Source organism: Ammospiza caudacuta, chromosome 2 (assembly GCF_027887145.1).
Source record: "Ammospiza caudacuta isolate bAmmCau1 chromosome 2, bAmmCau1.pri, whole genome shotgun sequence".
NCBI classification, from domain to species: domain Eukaryota; kingdom Metazoa; phylum Chordata; class Aves; order Passeriformes; family Passerellidae; genus Ammospiza; species Ammospiza caudacuta.
Window position 1 is genome coordinate 71,973,787 of NC_080594.1, and position 15,413 is coordinate 71,989,199.

A 15,413-nucleotide genomic window follows, 5' to 3' on the forward strand; every position below is an offset into this window, starting at 1 on the left:
ACACACACACAGATTGCTTTCTGATACACTTTATTGGCCAATGCTAGTCATTTACTCTTCACCTATTAATGCTTTTAAGCTGGTAATGACTTAAAAGTATTAATGGAAGATAGAGTGGCATTCCCAACCAAGAGGTACTGGGGGGATCACCTTTTTCTATCTTTTAGTATTTTCATCAGGTATTTCCAGAATGTATCTTAGGTGCAAAAGTCTACCCAACATAAGCATGAGACACTACAGTGAAATTTACTTAGAATTTACAAGAAAGCCCAAGTCTTCTGGTTTCCTTTTTATTATTTTTAACAGTGAAGAGAAAAAAGTAGCACATATGTCTGCTACTAACACACTAAGTTAAACTATTTGGGAAATTCCAAATTCTTTGGACAGATACGGAACTGTTATAAAATATTTAGCATCTGAAAACTACTTAGGGCGTATTTGACTCTAGGAGAAAATACAATCTAAAAGATTGAACAGGATCATGGATCAAAACAGATAGAAAAAACATCATGAAGAACTAGGAAAATGTCTTTTGCTATGTAAGCTTTGGTTTAGTTTACACACGCATTTTTATCCGATACTCTGCACAGATGAGTGTTAAAATCAATATTCATACATGTCCTTTAATTACCTTGCTAATGTCTGTAGATAGAGACATGGCATCTTAATGGGAAAGTCTTCAGAAATTCCTTCTTTTAGACTGGGAAGTTGAGATTGGAATGCTTTTGCAGGGTTATAGCAGAGGATACTGGGCTCAGCAGCACTACTCAGCGACAGTAAATACAGTGCATTGGCTTTAATCACTTGATGAGCTTCCATAGTTGGCAAGGCACGAGGTGTCTTAACTTGCATTGGTTTTCTCCTAGATTGTTTAATCTAGACAGATTTAAATAAGGCATAATTAATTCGACCACAGGAAAACCTGATGACCTATCTCATAATAGAGCTGCTGAATTCTACCTGTTGTAAAATGCCTCCTATGACGAAACACATTTCTATTACTTTCCTACCTTTGCAAACATTTAATAGTTTGATAGCTCTGACACTGGTCTCAAGATTAATTTTGTGTGCAAATAGTTTCAAAAAATTTAGATTAAAAATAAAGTTAAATTAGCATCATTAACATCAACATATTTGCATACTTTGAGCAAGATTTTGAAACTAGTCCTTGAAGACCGCTACAAGAAAAACACCTTTTGTACTATTCCCATTAAAAACTCCTCTAATGGCATCTTGTATGCAAAGATCTGGATTATTAGGATCATTAAAAAAACTTCAAACATTAAGTTAAAACAGCCCTCATTTTAGCAAACAAATAAAACCATTCAAAATTAAATAAACTGACAGATGCTAACAAAACTATTACATTCAATCCTGTGGTTATACAGGGATAAAAAATAAAATTACTTTACCAATTTGAGCACCTATCATCTGAAGGAAAGAAAACCTGTCAGAAGCCAGTGACGTTTCTCTTTTATTATCTTAAACCTAACAATGAGGATAAGAGGCTATTCCCAAATTATGAAGTTCCAAATTTATTAAAATAGCCCTTCTTTTCAAGTTGTGAACACAGCACTACTAAGCAGACAGAAAGTTAAACCCAAGAGCTGAAAATACCTTCTCTCTTGCTGCTGCTTGCTTTTCACGGAGGTACTTTTCTCTGCACCGATCGCACACCAGATACCACGTGCTCCCTCCGATGCCACCATCGCCACAATTGCCAGCCCATCCTCCACAGAAGTGCCCAATGCTGTTGTACCCTTGGCCACCGGCATAGCGGCCACAGCCTACATGGGGCAAAGGTGAGAACAACTGATTCCAAATGCAGGATTCTTACTCTATTATTTATTGCTCTAAAAGAGGGATGAAGAGGGGAGAAAGGAAGGTGCTTGTCTTTTCCCAGCCTGATTTTCTACTTTTCTGTGTGTCTGAATTGGTTACAAAACAAGGTTCTTGTCTGTTCTTGTCCATGTATCTCACCACTATCTAAAGAATTCAAATGTCGTTTTCAAGTTTTATAAAGTTTTTTTTTATAAAGTTTTTTTTTTTATAAAGTTTTCAAGTTTTATAAAAAACTTATCCAAAGCATGAACAGATCCCCATTTAGACAGCTAAGTTATAGTTAAGGTGAGTATTGTAAGTTAGCCAACAATATCTGTAATTTAACAAACACAAAAATCTTGCTTCCTAGCTAACAAAACTTAAGGAGGAATGGAGGGTATTCTTTTGCTGATTAGAGTTTCTCAGAAAGATTCAGGACTTTAACTTTGCACACACAGCGCTAAAAAAAAAGTAGAGAACAACAAGTACATAAAAATATTAAGTCATTGATACCCAGTACTGACACAGCAGACAGAAGTTTCCTACTCTTGACAGTAGAGCAGTTAACAGAAAACTTCTGTCAATGTAGAAACTCTAACTGACCAATCTCATTTTTTATTTCAGCACAGCTTCAAATCCTGAAGTGTAAAACACAGCATGTTTCTGAAGAGCTACTGTAAAGTCAGAGCATTATTTTGACCTTGTTTCAAACAACTTAGAAACTTAAGATCCCTAACTACTTAAAATTATACACAAAGATGTGCAACTCATCTGTACACAAGTATAATTTTTAATTTAGTGTATATAACAGAAAGCATAGCCTGACATTTTCCTAACAGCAACTAACACCAAAGCATGTGTGTGAAATATACTTTATGGATGGACATGGGAATTAAAAATATGGAGTCTTACCTGGATGAGCTTGTCTCATGTGGTAAGTCACTGGATATGGATGGGATTCTCCACACAACTCACAGATGGTATCTTTTTCTGGTCCTCCCACTGCAAGCTGGGCCATCTCACCAAAAAGATTTCCCCTTGGCCTAGCTTCAACTTTTTCTTTTTTCTTTTTCTCCTTTTTGGCTTTCTTGTTATCTTTGTCACTTTCCTTCTTCTTTAAGACTGCACAAGAACCAGGACTTGGAAAAATCATGTTTTGGGAAGCTGCTTTAATAGTTGCTAAAGAAATATCTTCCCAGAAAGCTACTAAGTGCTGCAGTGTTAATGGAAGAGGAGACTTGGATTTCATTGTGTGATGACTGGACGTTTCAAAGGAGGTAGTTTCATTTTTTCCATCCTCACACTTTTCATGCAGAGGCGGTTCTTTTAACATTGAGAGGACTTTGTTTTTATTGATGCTACCCATTTTAGATATATCTGGTCCGTGAGGTGAGATGTTGAACATGTTAAGAGCAGATGATATTTCCAATGAATGTCTATTTTTCAACTTGGTTTCTTTTTCCTCTGCAGGTTGTTGAGTAAGACTGCTTCGTATAGGTGCATGCTCTTTGGACAGTTCAGGATTAAACTTCAAGAAAGATGAGCATGCCATGGCATCATGAACTATTCCTTCATGCCAAAGAAATGCGGCAAATACGGCTCGAGCACATTCTGCAACAGAAGGTGACATTGCTTGCTTGGCAGGCTCTATGGGCTTTGATCCATCTCCTTTGAAAAGGAAGTTCGATTTTTCCTTTTTGGGTCTTGTGTGCCTGCCAGCACATTTACGGCTCACTTTTGGAGATGCTCTCATGTCTTGCTCATCCTTCAGTGGTGCTTTTCCAATGCTGAAATGAACTTTATTAGAACCATCGTCCAGACTTCTGAATTCGGTGTTGTCTTCACAGGTGGTATCTGTAATGCTGTCAGTCTTTAAAGTACTCGAAGTACAGACTTCAACTACCTCACTGTGAAGATTTTCTTGTACGACATGAGGGGAAGGAGCTCTATTTTCAGTTTCTGGCGCAGATTTTCCATCTTTTGTAGTAATTTTTGGTTTGGGTGAAGTGGACCTCCCCCTTAAGGGTTCTGTTAGCGGCACTTTCTTTTTGCGAAGAGTGTCTGGATCTAACGTGTAAGAATCTGATTTGGAGCGTTCTCGAGGAGGATCAAGCTTTGTTTTTACAGGGGATGAAGCTTTCTGAGGTAGAGTTGTTTTGTCATTGGGTGACGAGGATCGTGGAGAACTAGCACCAGATCTAATGCCTGTAAGTGTCTTTGTCTTTGGAGAAGTTGACCGGGTTCCTGGCCCTGGAGATTCAGCTCTCAGGCCAGGAGTTGTTCTTCCATCAGTTTTTAGTGTTTGCAGAGTGTTATGATTTGGTGACAAAGACCTGCTGTGTGAGTCTGAGCGCAACTTTGCGGCATCTGATTTCAGCATCAGGCATTCACTGGCTGATAAGCCGTCGGTATTTCTGGGCTTCTTCTGCTCGGCAGTGGCTCGGTTCATTCGCACGTCAAGCTTGGGTGACCTGCAGTCAGCTCTGTGCTTGGATGCCATGTCTGATTTTCCTGCTGGAGAAATTGGTCTAGCAGCTCCTGTGAAATTCATTCGGTCACCTGCATAATGTTTCATAATTGAATTGTTACATGCTGACAGTGACACCCTCAATAGTACAAAACAAAGACTGAAGACCTGAACACAAGATAAATATCCAACACATGCTTCTGTTCACATCAAAATGAAAGGAAACATGAAGGGATCTTTTTCACCCTAGAATACTTTTGATACGTTTCTTTTCCCAAAGATACACAGAAACAAGTGTTAGGAAGTTTTTACAAAGAAAACACTACTAGGGAGGTTATCAAAAGGCACAGCTCACTCTTTCTACAAAACACACAATTTACATCCTTAGGTGAAATTCCAGAGTTAACTAAGTTTACCACAGCTGCGACAGAAACCAGGGACTATTTATCTGCTATCTCAATGTGTGACAGGCTGACCGCATCAGGAGACTTGAACAGAGCTCAAATGTATTGCCAGATTTATTTTCTTCAATGCTCAAAAGCCAGGAATTGTAGGAAATAAACACTTAATAAGGCAAATTGGACAAGAGGCTTTCAAATATGCTCAAAATGACTCAAATGGATAATCTATGGAATCTACTTTTTCAAATCCAAAATCTACCCCATGTTCAGCTATAAAAACACTTAAACCCCTCCAAAACAAGAAACCCACTTTTTTCAACCACTAAGTTAAACGGCCAGCTCTGGTCAATGATGTCCTCCTATTTCAATGCACTAATTTATTGTTCCTATGCACATTGACTTTGTACATACATTAATCTACAGAGCTGTAAGACTACAAGAGCTACAAGAACTACAGGCAGCTTAGTACAGGTACATACAAAACAAGTATATGCAAAAAGTAGCTTATGAAGGCAATCTGCTTCTGATACCTCTGTGAACCAAGTCTGTCTTGTAGAATTATACTCTGAAAATTAATCCAAGCAATATGGAAATTATTGGCAAGCAATGCAGCAGTTAATACAGCTGTCTCTCCATGAATCCTTACTGCAAAATCTTGGATGCAGAGTTAAATCCCTTTGATTTGAATGGGTTTTCATTAATCAAACATGAGAAGTGTTTCCCTAGTAAGCCTGCAGAATTAGGACACAGTACTTAGGAATATTTTTTTCTTTTCTAGATATTAAAAAGGTTATTTGCATTTGTCTGGGCTTATTTTTGAGAAAGCAACTATTTGTTAAAAAATAAAGTTTCAATTAATCAAGGAGTATTTGCAAATTTAAGCCTTGATTTCTAATGGGAACAGGATAGACAGTCACCTTTTACCTAGTATCTTCAGAATTAGAAGATGTGAAATCAGTGTCTACTTTCTTATGCATTATGGGATCTGAAGCAACTTCATGAAGTTCTCAATCACCAACCCTTACCCCTACCCTAGAAAATACATAGATGCAATTTTTCCTACTATTATCTCTCACAATATAAAAAACAACCAAGAAAAATTTAGGAAAATTTTGAGCAAAATTTAACAACAAGATGCTTCCTCATGTTGTAAAAAATTTTTATTTGCTATTTCCATATTTAAATACCTTACAATAAAACTAACAGCAAAAGGAAAAAAGTGAAGGATGAATTATATTGGAATATTTAACAAGCCTGAAATTTAGAATACTTTTCTGCCTTTCCAATACATTGCAGAAGTTCATACTTCTAAGAGCAGAGAAGAAATATTGTGTCTATATTCAAGAATAATATATCAAATGTAAGCAAATAAAATATAATGAGAATATAGCAAGTATTTATCATCCTAATCAATTTTGAGAGTCTAATCTGTTTTCATTTTTACAAGTTCTATAATTGTTTTTCACTTGGAAGGGGGAAGTTGGCATAAGAAGGCAAGAAATAACATGGTAAATTGTGGTTTATAAAATGACTGTTCTTGCTAAAAGAAAAAAAAAGTTTTGCAGTCCAAGCATTTCAGCCATTCCAGCTTAATTATTCACCAGTTTTACTCATGAGTTATTTTGAGATGCTTATTTTGTGATAAATTCTGAAATGCAAATTAGAATTACTTTTATACACATTTTTCCCAGTCTCCCAGATCAGAAAATACTTAAAGGCTGAAAGTTTCACAGAATGCCTCATAAAAGAGAAAAAAAATGTGAAAAGATGACAATCATTTAGAGGACATATAACACTTCAAGCCATTCAGCAAATATCAAATTTGAAGTACATGCATGATTAGCAAATACCAATGAGGAAAACATTCCAGAACAAAACTGCTTATGAAAGGTATAGCCTAACGATGGCTTCCAACAAAAATAGTATCTTGTTTTTTAAGAAAACAAACGTTTGCATGTAGAGAAATAATCCTAAGCAGCATTCAGAAATATCAGCGCAAAAGGAAAAATCTCCCAAAGGAAAAAGTGCATAAAACAGCAAGCTGCTTTCTCTGTAAGCAAGAAAAAATTCCCAGATCTTATTTCCTGTTTCTTCTTATATACTTTTGCCTATTGTTTGAAAACAGCTGTAATTAGACTAGCAGTCACTTTCCATTTTACAAAGCAGAGACAGATAGATTGTGTATCATGGAGTTGCTAAAACTCAGGAAGGCAACACTGAATGATTACATCAGATGAGCTCCCAACAAATACCAAACTTGAACATTCGCTTTCAAAACATTATTTTCTTACATGATTGAAATGAAAATGCATGGAAGGAGAAAGAAACACAAACCCAAAACATTTTGCAGGTAAAGAATCTGAATAACCTTGCTATGTTGGCATGCATACCCACCCTTCAGTTTGTGAGAGAGGGATGAAATAGCAGAGGCAGGCCCAGCTACATCACTACTTTTGTAAATACGCTCACGAGAAGCAAGGCAGCAGGATGGAGTTTCTACAGTGGAAAACAGTTGCACAGAAGCAGCACAGATTCAATGGAAAAGCAGCAGAGATAAAAACAATAGCATTTCAAATGATATGCATCTTCTCTGTTATGTACTCTGAATTCCTACATTAGTTTTAAATGACAGACAGTAGTTTGTATAGGAATGCAGTAAATCAGCTTCCTTGATCTAAAAATGCTGCAATTTCAATCTTAGTTTTTAAGATCTAAAAAGGTAATATATGAGGGCTAGCCAATGACAGTTATGGTTTATTATAAAAATCAGCAGTGTCTAGTTTTGAACTGAACCTGGGTTTGAGATGTTAACATTTAATCTGTAAGTTCAGAAATTAATTATTTAGAACTTCAATATGGTCTTCCAGATGATCAATTTACACATCCTTTAGTGAAAATTAGAGGACATCTAATTTAGTTTTGGAGTCTTGTTAATCACTGGAAAGAACGAAAAAAAATACATTAAACACACCAAAACTTTCTGTTCAGAAGTGATTGCACCTCATTAATGTAATGTTTTGAAAAACTTCACTTATGTAATGAAGTTCCTCAATACAAGAAACCTAACTAGTAGTAGATGAATGTCTACCCAACAGTATACAGATGAAAAAAAAACCTGTATCAGGTCTTAAAAATAATTCTGATTTAAGAAAAATTCTGATGTCATCCAAGATAATTTCAGTACAGTGTACTGACATCAAATCTGTTAGAAATACAACTCCACAAAAATAAAACTTGGGGAGAAATAATAGGGAGTTTTCATTTCAGTCTATAATTTTTTTTTCTGGTTTTAAGTCCTATTCCTTCCTTTGGAAAAAAAAAGTGTACAATTCTTACTGAAGTAATAATGGTAAAGAGAATGTGCATGTTAGAAGATACTGTTTTAGATAGACCCTTTTGTATAAATGGAGTAAGGTAGCTGTATTGAAAATATTTCAATTCCTACACTGTTTAAGATACCTTTTTGTTCTGGTAATACATTTACTAATTTGTACCCTCAACAAGCCTGCTACCTTATGCAATGAGCTATGGTTCCAGAAACTCTGCAATGAGAAGGTGTTCATACATTTGAAGTAAGAATTTCATTCTCTAAAAAAGGAAATGAATCCTTAATTTTTCAATACAGTATTAACACAGATTTAACACCAGTATTACCTACTTTTGATACCAATACCAACTATATAGCTTCTGAGCAACAGGATGTTACTCTGTCAATTTTTAAAGGTAAAAGGCAGACAAACATTAGGAGCACAAAACAGTAGTAGCAGCAAACCTAAAAATGTCAATTTGATACACTAGCATCCCACGAATAATGAAAGGAAAATTTTTACAAAATCCACTTTCAGGAATGCACATTTATACTTCATTCTTTCACTCTGTCTCTGAGAACACTTACATTTTACAATACTGTAATCCAGTGTTGAATGATGCACTACTACTATTAAATTGTTTCAAGGGGGACTGTGGGTCCAGCAGTATAACTGGAAAGACTCAGGGACCAACATTTTGATCAGAACTCCCTCTTCTTGAAACATCCTCAAAGACTACAAAGACTTGAAATACAAGGCAGGCAAGGCTGTCTCATGAGCCATTCAAATATGACAGTGTGCCTTTAGTCATGCTCTTTCCTTCATCATGGAAACACCTCCAGCTTGAAAAGCCACCCAATATGGAGACATAAGAGGCAGTTCAATTTCAATGGCAGGACTGAAATTTCAACAGCTATGCCTACTTCCTCTGAGGAAACCTAGGAAGCAAGACATACCACTAACTGGCTCATGTGAGTCTTCTTTAAGCAAACTCTGTAACCATCATGTGAAGTGCCACTGGAAAATGGAGTTAGCTTCAAGTTTCTTCTGAAATGCCACTGCTTTTCTGCATCATGGTGAATGAAAGCACTGACCTGCCTTTGCTGTGCTGCCTGAGCAATGGATGCCTCTTAAAGATAATGTACTCTTCTTTCACTCACTTTTACTGACATGGAAACTACAATACAGCTGTCAGTTCAATCTCCTCAAGCACTGCAATCAACATATCTTTCTTCACCTCCTGAAAATGCCAAATGTCATAGTAACAGCAGGACTAGGACTTTTTTAGAAATTATTTTTCCATGAATAAAAGAATGCACTGAATTAAAAAAAAGCTTGAATATTAAAAAGAAAAATGTATTTAGTACGGTTAAAGTGGGGATTTGAGTGAATGAATTAAAGCAAAACCTGAAATATGCTATAATGAGAAAAATATTAGCAATATTCTATACCAATGGTGGGGCTTGGAACACTAACACTTGAGCCACATAAGTGTATTAACTGAAAGAAATGTTCCTGTCTGGGAAAGGTACACAAAAAAAAAGAAATCTATGCTTTTCCAATTTGTAACTACAATGTCTGAAGATGTGCTATAAAGAGATTTGTTCTAAAAAAACACCTGACACAATTTGTACTCTTTTTCCAGCCTTTACCATACCAGCCCTCCAAGGATGGTTTTGGATTGACCTGGCCAAATGTATGTTTCATATGTACCCTTGCCTACGGAACCTGAAAAGCCTAGGTTATGGGACCATTTAATTCAGCTCAAATTTTCAGGAATGATAACCTTGGCAATTTCAAGGTATCATTATTTTTCATTTTTAAATTATGAAAAAAACAATTAGATAAGTTGTCATTGGTTTAACTGATGATTAAATCACACACAGAAGAGATCACCATGCCTGGTTGAGAAGATTCTCTCAATTTTACTGAGACACTACAAAGAAGCACATCTTATGTGCTCCATATGTGTGCTGGTCTTTTGTGCCCCCTCTACAGTTTTAGAAAATGCAGACAGAAGCACTGTGGCTCTAAATGCAATTTCACCAGCGCCTAGTTGGGAAAGGAACAAAACCAAAAAGAAACTGATCACACAATACTGAAAGGATGTATGGAGGAACTCCTGACAAGAATGGCAGGAGCCGATGATGGATGGTTGGACTGCAGCTCTGCAGCACAGACTGCAAAGGAAGCAGGTGACAGGACACTGTATTGAACAGCAGCTCAGCACTGCAGCTTCTGCCTGCACAGGAAGAAGTACCCCAAACAAGCTGCATGGCTGCTAGGAGGGAGAGAAGTTAACATATCAGAAATCATGGCGGTCAAAAGCTTTTTAACCCAGAAATCCATCCCTCATTTGCAGTATCAACTCAGGTGTGAGGAAACATGGCATAGAGGTCTAACACTGGTGACTGCAAAGTCTCACACTTCCCTCCTTAACTTCAGAGCTCAGCAGCCAATCATCAAATTTTGGTAACTGATGCTGGACAACACGCCAAGATCCTGTGACTCACACTTGCCACATCTAAGGAGATTTATAACCTAGCATGTATTGCTGAAGGTTGAGAAACTAGATCTTCCATGACCTTCTAGGCTTCCTCACTTCGCCTACAATCAGAACTCAACAGAAATTTGAGTCTTCTCTGCTTTTAGCAAAAGTTCGTTGACAAATAAATCAAACAACCAGTAATAATCTTGTGGGTATGGCAGTTTGCAGTCACAAGCAAATCTGTTACTGATCATCTTACAGGCTTCTCAGAAGCAAGCATAAGCAGGCTGCAGCAATTACAGACGGTTTTGGTCAAATATCCAAGGAAGAAACATACATAAACTTGTGATCTTACTGGAAAAAAATTCTTGCTAAGGCTCCAAGTCAATACAGATGTTCCTGTACTCTAAGGTAGGTTTTGCCAGCTCTTCTACCTTGTCTGAACTTCTAGTTGCACACAAGACTAACAAAGAATTAAAATAAATGGCAAGAGTACCTCAATTTTGTCTGTCCTTGTGAAAAGAAAAGAATCTCTTGTATAACTATGTCTGAAAAGTAGCAAAGGAATTGAGCAGGACAGAACAAATCAGCCCTTCACAGATTTCTAGCAAGTAACACAAAACTGAGGAACAGTTTCCCTTTTGCTTTTCCTAATATCCCTTCTGCAACAAATTCTTTGGTATAACACAGAGTGCCGTTGTCACTCATTTACAATGTGAAAGGAGCAACAGAGGCACTTTTTATTTCCTCAAGCATTATATCTCAGGAGGTGATTGTCCTAAACTGTAGTATTTCTGAAAAACACAACCAGACACTGTGTTGGAGGATAAAAGGTTGTGACAAATCCTTTCCTTGTTTCTTAAGTGAATTTGCAAACCAAACCTCAAGGACAGAAAAAGCTCCTAAAAAACAGATACCTACAAACACTTCTAAGGAAAACTATAATCTCTCACCAGCACAAAGTATCAGATCAAGATTTTTCATCCTATTATAAAAATTTAAATAAAGGAAATAATTCTAGAGGGCATTCAGCAGGATGCTAGCTTTCCTCAGAATTATGCCAAACCAAATTTCTCCCCAGAAATAGAGATATTTGAGGAAGAACAGAAAATGTAAACAGTAGACTGAACTATTTAGGCTGACTTGCAATCAAGATTGGCATTTAGTATATAACATCTGCAGACAGGAAAATCTGGGCTGGCACAATTTCTTTCAACAATTAGACTATCATTAGTCCATTCAGTAAAACAGTATACTGACTATAAGCATTCATTTTAATTTTAAAATCTAACTTTACTGCAGGAAGCACTAAAGGATGGAGCACATAAACTAAAACTAAGCATGTCTAGGGCAAAAACTCAATTGACTTGATATGGACTAAAGATGTGTTGTTTAGTGGATTTGACTTTTAATTACATGTTTGGTAACAGGAGGCCATAAAGTGATTTAGAATTAATTAATTAAAATTGCATACTGAAAATTAATTTATGTTACAGTTCTAATATAACTGCATTAAACTTTTAAATGAACAAGTATATTGATATAGTCTTACAGGCATCCCTGACTATGTGCTGAATTTGGATGTACTTGCAAATGGAGGATGAACAAGTTTGCAAAAGTCTAAGGAAATTTAAACAAGAAATCTCCCATGTTATTCTTTAAGTTTGTGAAAACAAAAACATTAGTATTTCTCTCCTTTATGAATAATTTACATTATCTGCATCAAACCTGACACTGGATAATGAACTGCTAAAAAAAAAAGTGTATGCATCAAATCACAGTCAGTGACCAGTACACCAGTTCAGGCTGAAAATTTTTTTCCTTCTGGAAGGGCAAATCATGAAATTGGTTGAGACCTTGTCCTAAGGTCAGATCCCAGACACAAATTAAAAAAAATTTTCCAGTTTTGTGATTTTATTATTTGGTAGACCACCAGTGCTCCTCCTCTACCTGACAAAAAAAAGGCTTCCATTTGAATTGTATCCATATGAATATGTACTAAAACACAAAACATGGATGTACCTTACTGAATACAGTTTATCTAAACATCTTGGACAGAGAATCCATTGAGCAAGATCTTGTTGGGCAATCAAAAATGATGCTTTTGTTTTCATACAATGTAGGTCTAAATGCTAAAGGACAAATCATCTGAAATTTGAAATAATACAATTAGGGTTACTTTTGATGCAAAGCTGAGTAACTGTTTTTACTTCTCTGAACAACAGAAAAGAAAACCTAAAAGTGATAGGAAAGAATAAATATTTGACAAATTCTCAATAAGGGTGTGCTGATGCCACAGGCAGTCAGCTGTTTATCTGAGTAGAGTTTGGAATATTCTGCTTTCAGGATGTTGGTGTAAGTCCAGCAGAACTACAGAAGATCGCGATCAAAAGGTTTCTGACAATCCTCGTAAAAGCAAATTAGAAATCTTAATCTAGCTCTCACATGAAGGACTTCACTGCAACTTCAATGAGCTGAGCTGGAGAGATGCAGGACTGCATATACACAGACACTGAACTGACTGACAGGGTCAACAAGAAAGAGCTGAGGCACCTCAGAGACAGCTTGTGGGAGACAGGGATAAAGGAGTATTCCTGTGACCTGTGCTGTAACTGTTCTGCATGTAAAAGACAATTTAGTGCAGGATCAGCTATCCATCATGAATGCTGAGCTTTTAGTTTTCATTAATCAAAACAGTTTCCTGTCCTCCCATCAGTAATCAGGTTAGCTGGTATTCACCTCAATGAGCAAACTTTCTTTACCATGCCAATCCTATGAACACCCAACACAAAATTAAGAAAACATTTCTTATGAATAGTGCCAAGTTATTCCCGTTGTCCTGCTACATCCCTAAAGTTAGGAGCAATGACAAAAATAGAAATTTAGGAAGTAAGAAAAGTTAATACCTATGAACTTACTGAAGTGCATTTTTGATGTTAAAGGAATTATCAACATTTTGTACTATATGAAATATTTACCTTATTTATAAACCAGAGTTGCATAAAATATTGGAAATGCACTTTCATGACTTGTCTATGGTGAAAAACACATACAAACCCAAAACACTGTCAATATAAAAATTAAAGTTGAACAAGTATACTTCTTTGGGAGCATTACTTCACATGCTTCTGAATCATGAAAAACTTAAAAAAAACAAAACCAGAAAGGTGCACTGTGGGATGATTAGCAGCTGGTAAGCAACTGAGAACAGCAATGTGAAAGCTGCAGAAATGGACTGATGAGGCAGGTAAGGCTGACAAACTTACTCTGAAGCTGTGGCTGAGGCTGCTGGAAGGAAAGGGGCTGTCCGAACACAAATGGACTGTGGACAAGGGAAGAGGGAGCTTTTGCAGCTTGATCAAAGATGGAAGGAGCTGGGAGATTTGGCCGTGACTGAATGGAATTCAGTATGGCACTCAGTTGGTCACCTGTAGTGGGCAAAACAGTCAAAACTACAACCTGTTACCTGTCATTCTCCACAAAGGCAGAGTAAAATGGTACTCAAAGTTTCAATGATGATAACAGAGAAAGCTCATACAACTCATTTAGCCACATACAACTCTGGTTGTGGCTAAACATAAAAATCTCTCTCCATGCATGGCAACAAAATTACTATTTTTTAAGGCTCATGGATATTTTACTGCAATTATTTTAAGCATTTCAAAATAGAGATTTGTATTTGCCTTGCTAAAAAATGAAGAGCAGCCAAAGAAAAAACAGAAATCCCTAGCACTTACAGTAATACACACATGCAACAGTACATGCAGAAAAAACATTAGAAAAACTGATGAAAAGGGAAAGCTAACATGTAATTAGGCTTTGGCAAATGTATTTCTGTGCCAGTGCTTAGGTAAATATTTGCTCATTTTTGCAAATATTTTTAAAACTATTCTGTTACACTGTTTTTCAAGGTCAGATTGAAGTTAATTTAAAAAATCTGTAAGTACCATTTAAGAACTGGAATCGGTTTTCTGAAGAGTTACCTACATTTGCTGTGAGGCAAATGAAGGCATTCAATACACTTATTTATAAATTATAATTTATAATTAATAAACTCTTGATGTTAAAATCAAGAGTTTATTTTCTGAATGCCAATTTTCAAAGAACTCCATGTGAGCATTAGAAATACATGATGCCTCAGTAAGAAGGCCACACCATGTTGTAACTTGAAGTATACTTAGTAATATGAGGTAGGAGACACCTGAGATTCTCTCAAATTCTTGATTTGAACCATCACCAGACAAATCCTAACAATGTCACTTTATTCTGCAAATTCCTATGACTGTGACAGCATTGTAGAAAACCTAGTAAAGAATTTTAGCAGCTGATATAGAATTTACGTTTTTTGATTATTATCAATTTTCTTTTTAAGGAATTAGGGAAATACCAGCAGATGAATCAAATCCAGTATTACCCAAGAACTGAAAAGTTAAATTTGTTTTCTTGATATTTTGGGTTAAAAATTAAGATGACAAAATAGCAGAAAATAGCTCGAATGCCCTTCTAAATAATCATCTAGAGGAATCCATCAAATTTATTTCACTATTTTGGAAGCAGCATACCTAAAACCTACTGGAATGTGTACTTCAGCATCAATCATTCCTACCTTGAAAACCTAGAAGTGATTGAACAATCTGGTCTAGGGGGGGTTTGGACCTATGGTGATCTGTAAGATCTCTTGCAATCCCAGCCATTCTGTGATTTACATGTCTGACAAACTATTATTATTAAATGTAACATACCTAATTTCTAAAATTAGAAATTATTGTAAAGGGAAGAATATCTGAGAAGTTGAAAGTTATCTGCCCAAAATAATCAAAGATGGAGGTGGGTAGGGCCAATCATGAGGAATATTAAAAACTTGCCTGTAACACAAAAAGCTGGAAGAGAGAAGACATAGCTAAATCAAACAGATTCCTTGTGGGAAT

General features: G+C 36.2%; 1 protein-coding gene across 2 annotated transcripts in view; it reads right to left on the bottom strand.

Annotated features, from left to right (window-relative positions):
- Window positions 1-15,413, bottom strand: part of MYCBP2 (MYC binding protein 2) — a 173,379-nt gene that overhangs the window by 26,033 nt on the left and 131,933 nt on the right. For both annotated transcript variants that reach the window (XM_058800162.1, XM_058800161.1), the window contains exons 57-60: window positions 13,752-13,913; window positions 2,734-4,380; window positions 1,618-1,787; window positions 632-876 (exon numbers count right to left, since the gene is read on the bottom strand). In XM_058800162.1, coding sequence (XP_058656145.1) covers window positions 632-876; window positions 1,618-1,787; window positions 2,734-4,380; window positions 13,752-13,913 — 2,224 coding nt within the window. The remainder of the gene's footprint in view (window positions 1-631; window positions 877-1,617; window positions 1,788-2,733; window positions 4,381-13,751; window positions 13,914-15,413) is intronic.